The sequence below is a fragment of the Brassica oleracea genome, chromosome C9, assembly GCF_000695525.1.
Source record: "Brassica oleracea var. oleracea cultivar TO1000 chromosome C9, BOL, whole genome shotgun sequence".
In the NCBI taxonomy this organism is placed as follows: domain Eukaryota; kingdom Viridiplantae; phylum Streptophyta; class Magnoliopsida; order Brassicales; family Brassicaceae; genus Brassica; species Brassica oleracea.
Window position 1 is genome coordinate 41,617,988 of NC_027756.1, and position 8,484 is coordinate 41,626,471.

The 8,484-nt window shown below is 38.4% G+C and overlaps 2 protein-coding genes across 3 annotated transcripts; one reads left to right on the forward strand and one right to left on the reverse strand.

Annotated features, from left to right (window-relative positions):
- Window positions 1-1,607: 1,607 nt before the first annotated feature.
- LOC106318788 (zinc finger CCCH domain-containing protein 66) lies at window positions 1,608-4,420 on the forward strand. 2 transcript variants are annotated; one of them, XM_013756922.1, is made up of 2 exons: window positions 1,608-1,899; window positions 2,338-4,420. In XM_013756922.1, the coding sequence occupies exon 2, from the start codon at window positions 2,378-2,380 to the stop codon at window positions 4,115-4,117; it is 1,740 nt and encodes a 579-aa protein (XP_013612376.1). In that variant the 5' UTR covers window positions 1,608-1,899; window positions 2,338-2,377; the 3' UTR covers window positions 4,118-4,420. The 2 variants fall into 2 exon arrangements, with proteins under 2 accessions (XP_013612376.1, XP_013612377.1); XM_013756923.1 differs by lacking the exon at window positions 1,608-1,899 and adding an exon at window positions 1,929-1,964.
- LOC106318789 lies at window positions 4,021-5,789 on the reverse strand. The gene is made up of 2 exons (XM_013756924.1): window positions 4,901-5,789; window positions 4,021-4,829 (listed from the first exon to the last, which is right to left on the reverse strand). The coding sequence occupies exons 1-2, from the start codon at window positions 5,673-5,675 to the stop codon at window positions 4,534-4,536; spliced, it is 1,071 nt and encodes a 356-aa protein (XP_013612378.1). The 5' UTR covers window positions 5,676-5,789; the 3' UTR covers window positions 4,021-4,533.
- Window positions 5,790-8,484: the final 2,695 nt, after the last annotated feature.

Below are 8,484 nucleotides of genomic sequence, written 5' to 3' on the forward strand. Positions count from 1 at the left end.
CACTTAGGAACCGTCCAGCAACTGCTCGGTAACCACCCTAGTAACTGTTCCGAAACTGCTTAGTAACCGTTCCAGTCATTTTCCTTGGCTAATCAGTTCATGTTCAGCTCAGTATCTGTTTCCGTTAGAACGTATACCAGTCAGTCCACACATTGACTAACTGATCTCGGATGACAAGTCCAGCTGCCTTGTCTGAATCCGTCCAGATTAGTCCGACAATCTCAACTGCTATGTTCGGACATACAGTATCGTCTTAACCTGGCCAGTACTATCCAGATGTAGTGTCCAACATGTATGTCTATCCCGTCTGATCAGTCCGACCTTGGACTGATCTAGTTCAGACTGCGGGATGGAGATGCTGCACATACCCAGTGGAGCAGCTTCGTTAATGCCACTGCAAAAGCATTGATGGGTTTGGTTCACGCATTTGCATTTGGTCAGATTGCAATACAAAACAGTCGTTCAACAAAAATAATTTAATATAGTTTCGATGTACCAATACTGATATCTTAATATATACATATTAATATATATTTGTACAACATTGTCATGGATCACGTACCACTATCTTTTAATCAGCTCAATAAAAACATTATTAAAGTAATGCGAGCACAGAGACAGAACATACAAAGTTTGGTCAGGTTTGTTCGATTTTTAGACATTACCGAAATTAAATATTACAATATTTTAGTGATTTAGGAATAAATGTAATACCTAATCCTCTTTTTGTTGGATTTATCGACCGAGAAAAACTGAACATATAGGTCAATATCTCCACTTTATCGGACTTAAAATAACAAAATGGTCAAATCTCCAAAATAACACATTTTTAAGTTTATATCACAAAAATAGCCTTCAAAAACTAAAATGACCAAAATAGTATTTTATTTTCTGAAAAATTTAAATTTTTTTATTTTTCAAAATTTGAAATCTTATCCCCAAAACCTCATTCCCAACTCTAAACCCTAAACCGTAAACTCTAAATCATAAACCCTAAATCATAAATCCCACCTCTTAACTTTAAATTCTAATGTCTAAATTAATTTACCATTGGAGTATAAGTGTATATTTATCTCTTTTGATAAAATATTAAGTGTTATTTTGGTCATTTTTATTTTTAAATGATATATTTGTGACAAAAAAATTTTTAGTGCTATCCTTGTCATTTTCTCTGATAAAAAATAATAATTACCTCAATTATCTAAAACTTTATTGATAATTTTATAAAGAACTCAATCAGGCTACGACAAAAAAAAAAGTTGCCATCGACCCATTCGAGACGGTTCCGATTCTGTGTGTTACGTGTATTAAGGGCGGTGACAAGCCAATTAAAAAAGAAAGTGTCGTGTTACTTTATTGCACAGGCGGTCGTTTTAGCTTTAGCTCGTGAATGGAGGAAAAAAAGTAAGTAGATCATTTTAAAAACATGCTGACGATGCATGGTTTCCACGTCATCCCACCAAAACACAGGAGAAACGCGTGAAGCGTGACACCGATGAGCTAGGATTCTCTGCTTCAAGTATTACGTACACCTTCTCTTCCTTCAGACAGAGAAAAAAAACCATCGAATGTGGTCTTTTTTTTTTAATTGAGAAATGAAATAAATAAAGTACTAAGAAATAAAACGGAAAAGACAGGGAGAAGAAGAAAGATGGAGATGGTGGTCGTTTTAATATTATTTTATTAACATAGTGTAAGCTTCTTCTTATTTTTCTTTCTATTATGTTGACCTTAAGAAGAAAGTGACAAGGATTAAAAAATTAATTAAAGGAAAAAACTTGGAATTGTTTTTCAATAAATTGGGGTTAGTTTAAAGGAAGTGAAGAGCGGTTTTGGTAGTGGTGGTGGTCGAGAAACGAGAAAGCTTCTTTTTTCTCTGCGATCAGATTTTTCTCAGAGGTAAAAAAAAGGTTTTCTCTTTGTGTCTTCGATTAATCAGAGAATAACGATGAAGCTGTAAACTTGTGTGTTCCTTGCATAGTTCGTTGTTTTGTCCGTACACATGTTTGTTTGTTTAATCGGTTTCTCAAGTTGTTTGTTTTTAAACTGATTTATTGATTCGGTAAAACGAGTTAACAAAAGGGTTTTAGTTTCCGATGTTGCAAAAATGGTTAATTATGGATCTGTTAGTGTTTATTTTTGGGTTTAAAGTTTGCGAACTTTTGTATCTCTCTCTTAACTAACAAACTCTTTTCCTTCTATCCTCTCTCTTTAAGGTTTAGTGTAATCGTTTCTGCAGTTGTAAACTTTCTGTTTTTCATGTATATGCTTATGTATACCTTCATTCACAAGCAAAGATTCATCGTGGATCTCAATAAGTTCCTTCATTTTTTGCAGTGAGAGATCAATCGAGCGGGAAAGATAATTCATTATTGCCATGGGAGATGACGAGCTGTCTCACCTCAAATTCACCCTTCTGCTCGAATCAGCAGCCTGCAATGATCTCTCCGGCTTTAAGTCTCTAATCGAAGAAGAGGGTCTCTCTACCATTGATCGGTCCGGTTTGTGGTATGGGAGGAGGTTAGGATCAAAGAAGATGTGTTTTGAAGAGAGGACGCCTCTTATGATCGCTGCCTTGTTTGGAAGCAAAGAGATCGTTGATTTCATAATCAGCACCGGTCTTGTGGATGTGAACCGCTCTTGCGGCTCTGATGGTGCAACAGCGCTTCACTGCGCTGTCTCCGGCTTGTCTGGGAATAGCCTCGAGGTCGTTACTCTTCTCCTGAGCGCTTCTGCGGATCCGGAATCTCGTGATGCAGATGGTAACAAGCCTGTGGATGTGATGGTGTCCCCGTGCTTGAGTCCGGTTTTTAGCGGGAGGAAGAAGGTTTTGGAGAGGTTGTTGAAAGGAAATGAAGCTGATGTTCAAGAAGAAGAGGTTGAGGCTGAGGTTGAGGTTGAAGTGTCTCTTTCGCCTCCGAGGAAGGAGTACCCTATTGATCCGACGCTTCCTGATATCAAGAACGGTATCTACGGAACAGATGAGTTCCGTATGTACGCATTCAAAATCAAACCGTGTTCCAGAGCATACTCTCACGACTGGACCGAGTGTCCCTTCGTTCACCCAGGCGAGAACGCGAGGAGACGCGATCCGAGAAAGTATCACTACAGCTGCGTCCCTTGTCCCGAGTTCCGCAAAGGCTCTTGCTCCAGAGGGGATTCTTGCGAGTACGCTCACGGTATCTTCGAGTGCTGGCTTCACCCTGCTCAGTACCGTACCCGTCTCTGCAAGGACGAGACGAATTGCTCGAGGAGAGTTTGCTTCTTTGCGCACAAACCTGATGAGCTACGTCCCTTGTACACTTCGACTGGATCGGGTGTTCCTTCTCCGAGGTCGTCCTTCTCGTCTTGCAACTCTGCTGCTTTTGACATGGGACCGATAAGTCCGCTTCCTCCGTTGAGTCCTAACGGCGGAGTGCTAACCACACCTCCTCTGAGTCCTAACGGTGTACCTTCTCCTATTGGTAGCGGAAAGCCTTGGATGAACTGGCCTAGCGCTACCCCTCCGACACTGCATCTCCCAGGGAGCAGGCTCAAGTCCGCGTTGAACGCCAGAGAAATCAACTTCTCTGAGGAGATTCATCAAAGCCTTGCTTCTCCAGGTAGATGGAACAATAACACAGCTGCTTCACCTCCCTTCTCTGGAAACGGCATGAACAGGCTTTCGAGTGGAGGAATCAGCCCGGTTCATAGCCTAAGCGACATGTTCGGGGCCAGCAGCCTCTCGTCGTCCCCTGTGGGAGCTAACTATCAGTTCTCAATGGATTCCTTGGCTTCGAGAGCGGCTGCATTTGCTAATCAGAGAAGCCAGAGCTTCATAGAACGCAGCAATGAACTGAATCAACACCGTCCCGCCATGACTACTGCTTGTCTGGATGATTGGGGCTCACTGGACGGAAAGCTTGACTGGAGCGTGAACGGAGACGAGCTGCAAGAACTCAGGAACTCCACTTCTTTCCGTCTCAGAGCTGGTAGCATGGAATCAAGAACCCCCACGGAGCTGGAGGAACCAGATGTCTCGTGGGTGGAGCCGCTGGTGAAAGAGCCACAGGAGCCAAGGGTGGCTCCGGTTTGGATGGAGCAATCATACATGGAGACAGAACAAACCGTTGCTTGAATCAAAAAGTTTTGAAACATCATTAACAAAGAAGCAGAAGAAGAAAAAAGAGACGTCTAAACAAATTTCTGAGGTCGTTGCTAATCTTATTACATTTGTTGTTTTAAATGTTTCTTTCTTTCTCTAGAATAAGAATAAAAAAGTTTCTTTGGGGGCAAAAGAGAGTTTGTTTGTCTCTCTCTCTTGTCTCCATATAAAAAAACAGAGGTGATTAAGGTTTCTAAAACCAAAAAGAAACCTTAACTCACCTCACTTCCTTGATTCTTTTCATATTTAATCAATTTCCTTTTATAATTATGTTTACTGAGAGCTGTGTTTGATGAAACTAAACATGAACTAAGCAAAGGACTCCAAAGAGTTGAAAATGTGTTTTAAGTAGAAGTAGTAATGTTGTTATTGGAAGACGGAAAATATATTTACACTTGTGAAGTTAGAGAAAGTGTTGTAATTGTTTCTTCTAAGAGTTGATCTAAGATGTTTTGGGCTATGTCTTCGCTTATGCGTCCTTCCAAATCTCCAAGCTTTGAAGCTTTTCTGTAAACCGAGTTTGACTCTTCAAGCTCAGTTACAGTGAGTCTGCAAATCATGTGCCACATCTCTTGGTAGCCATGGACTCTGGTTTCAGACTCTCTTGATGTGTGATCTTCTTGAACTGGTTCATTGCTCTTACTAGATTCGAGTTGAGAAGATAACCGTCTTCTGGAAGTGTTCTCTGTTACAAGTGAACAAAATATACTTTCAAAACAAGAAAAGAACACAAAAACCTGACTCAATTTTGAATACCTGGTTCCGGAGTTACTCGATCATAATCAAGAACCGAAACAGGGCTCGAATCATCGCAGCTTCTACACTCTTCTTCCTCCATAATTGATTTCACTTCACAGTTTACTAAATCTTCATCTCTGGACCAATGACCGTAGTTCTTGATGTTCTGTCTCAACTGAATTTCTCTTCTTTTTCTCATGTTCTTACGTTTCTCCTTTATACGCTGCTTCAGTTCTCCAGTCTCAGGTCTCTCGCGTCCTGGTGAAACGTTCATGGCGTTGATGTCGTTCTCCTTATCCTCTATATGTGTTTGATGCTCTCTACTTTCTCGTCTCTTCTTGTATTTTCTTGTTCCCAGCTGCTTCAGCTCTCCAAAAGCCTTATCATTTCTAGCCTTCTCGAAGCTGAGAATGAAGAAGTTGTCGTCTTCGAGCTCAACATACTCCAGAGTGGACTTTACTCTTCTATGCTTTCCTTGAATCTCATCGTCATCCCTCTTCACATTCTCACCAGAATTCACCCAACGGCTCCTTGAGACGACTCTGGTTTTGTCAGTTACGGGAAGCGACTCCAAACCCATGAGCCTCGCCACAGCTCCTGGCTCACCTCCTCTGACTCTAGCTGGTTCAGACGTAAAATCAGGAGGCCCGAAACACGGTTCAGTGATTTGATCAGACGGGTATGTAGAAATGGCACCAGAACAGAGAAGTTTCTGAAGAAACAGAGAGATACAGCCGAAAGAATGAGTCTTTAAGCCGAATGAGAGTGAAGAAGACGATGACTTCATCTTCATGGTTTCTATGCCTATTGTGTCAGTGTTCTCAAAACTAAACGGATTGTAACGTATAAAGAAATGAACTTTTCTGTTTGCTTTTTTGTTCGGTTTGAGTTTTGGGGAGTGACAAAAAGTGTGAACCAAACAGAGCGGGATCTACGATTTGAAACTAACTTATGCTAGTCAAAAAGAAATATATATTCAGCTTCTTCTTCTTTTTCCTTTAACTTTATATGTTGAGTGAGAGTAGAAGACAACAGTGGATATGCTGTGCATTGCACGCGCTTTGACAAGTTTATTCCCCGGAGAAGTTCATGTCGGCCGGTGCCGCTTTTGTGTAACAGCCTCTGTCACTTTTTTCCTTTTAGCTTTACAGCCGAATCGAGATAAAATTGTAAATTGAAACATTTGTGTATTAAATTGTCACTTTAAAAAGTTTGGGCCTAGTTTCATAAACAACGTACAAAGCTGCTTTAGGTAAGTGCTTCATCTTGTATTTGTTTTAGAATTTTTGGGTTTAGACTTTAGACTTGTAGAGCACTCAATTTTTATGTGTTGTGGCTAGTTTAACTAATAATATTTCAAATTTGGATCTTTTCTAGATTTGATTTCATTTCGAGTTTGTTAAGTAATATTTGAGATTTCACCGCAAGGACGAGGAGGGAAAATTTTCATTTTGTTTGGTTTGAGACTAGAGAATAAAATTCTGTTTTTTTCATTCTAAACTTTACATAAACTAGATCTCAGTTTTGGTTTGTACAAAAGCCTTTTTTTTTATCTAAATAAAACCAATATTTTTTCAAAAACAAAATATTTGAGATTTGATATTTAAAATTTCGATCAAAATAAATATGAAATTAGGTATTTAAAATATTTATTTTTAAATTTAAAGTAGTTATAAAAATGTAATAATTTGAATCTTTAGATATATGATTTTTAATGTTAAAACCCCTAAATTATGTTTCATTTAGGTAGAAGCCCCTCAATTTTCGATTCAGTGTATAAATTCTTTCAAACCACTTATCTTAATGTAACAACCCTTTTGTTAATTGTACCGTTTAAACAAAACACTGTGTTTTGATTATTTTGTAATCCACATGATTTCTTAATAAAACAACAAGACATTTGCTTAAAACATCATGTAGTTTAAGCTTATGACTCAAAGTCTCTTTAAGTGTTTTAAAAATCTTCAACTTGTCGTGAGAAAGAGATGACGAACCTCACGGCACCCGCAATGGGAGTACCTCAAAGGGTACCTTGCCATTATTAATTTAATATAAAAAACTAAAAAGGTAGGGGAGAGACACATATTTTTTCAGAATCGATTCGTTGCTGAGGTACTCAACAAATAATGATAAAAAACTTTGTAACATATGACAATATCTTAGTGGTGTACATGCTAAAAAGAAGTAAAATTTAATTGTATAATTAATTACTAGTATTTTATTAATTTTTGAGAAATCCACTTATCTGTAACCGCTGCTGATGTTCTAAATTTTTCAAATTACTTCGGTTCAGTGACGGTTCTACTAAGCCCAAGAAGGTGGCACTTGCCTCCTATAAAATTATTAAATTCATTGTAACTTGCCCAAAATTTTGTTATTTACGTTTATTGAAAATCATGTTTTAGCTTTATGTGTATTTACATATGATTTGCCCCCAGTAAAATTTTGTTCTACATCCTCCCCTGTAGTTTGGTTAAGGTCATATCATGTTACTCTTCTTTTGCCTTTTTATAAGCTTCATGTTTATGTTGAAATTTTAAATATGAGTGATCGTCATGTGCGTGTGAGGATTCAATGATATGGTAATGGAAATATAGTGGTCTTTGTAAGTAATATTCGTGCTCTGCCGAGCTCTCCTCCTACCCATTACGTGGTCTCTTATCTCCCCTTTTTTATAATCATCACGTAAAGAAAACATAGGCTGATCTGATGTGTCGTTGGATGAAAGTCATGGGCAAAATGTTTCAGATTTTGGTCTCGAGATTATGGTGACATTCTTCTTTGTTGAAAAAGTGGGATCACCATAGACAATGTTACGTGTAAGATCCTTGGTCTTTCTTTTTGGTCTTTTAGAGCTATTGCTCCTGTCCTCTGATCCGTTCCCGAGCCTCCTTTTGCGAGAATGAAAACAAATGATTCCAATTACGCGACAATGTGACCAAATGACACCAACGACACCAATAAAGTATGAATCTAATACCACCAATAACTAACAACAACATTTGACCAAAATAAACCAACAATACTTCTAAAACTTATACATTGAATCAATAATTGAGGAGTTTTGGTATTAAAAATCTTTAGATATATTTTAAACTTAGTTTTCTGTTATAAAAATAACAGAAAAATCTATATTTATTCATAACATAGAGATTTCTTATATAAGAGATTACACCGTCATAGATAAATGAAAAAATTACAAATCATAATTTCTTGGTTATGAGACATCCACAATCTGGTTCATAACACTTCCCATTGGATGCCATAACCATTTAGAGCTTGTAATGTGCTTTAATGTTGCCTCATTAAAACCTTACCAGGAAAACCCAATTGAGACAAAACCATGGTGAAGGAAAAAGAGTACAACACACATTACTCCCCCTGATTTGGACATTACTGAAGTCCCTTGGACCTCTCCAATTTTCTGCAATCCGTGGGTGATGAAGATCTTGGGCAGAATATGCTTCGTCCTCGAACATGATAGTTGGTTCTTCTTTACCATCGGCCATGCCACAATCTGATCGAACATATTGAGTCATCGACCTCAAATACACACACACGAAATCTTGGATGATGTTGCTGTGATATGCGTGTACCACCAT

Excerpts from the sequence above, each read along its gene's own strand:
- LOC106318788 (XM_013756922.1), top strand. The coding sequence starts at position 2,378 with ATGGGAGATGACGAGCTGTCTCACCTCAAATTCACCCTTCTGCTCGAA.
- LOC106318789 (XM_013756924.1), bottom strand. The coding sequence starts at position 5,675 with ATGAAGATGAAGTCATCGTCTTCTTCACTCTCATTCGGCTTAAAGACT. Across the intron at positions 4,830-4,900 it reads TCGAGTAACTCCGGAACCAG|AGAACACTTCCAGAAGACGG; the intron begins GTATTCAAAATT and ends CACTTGTAACAG.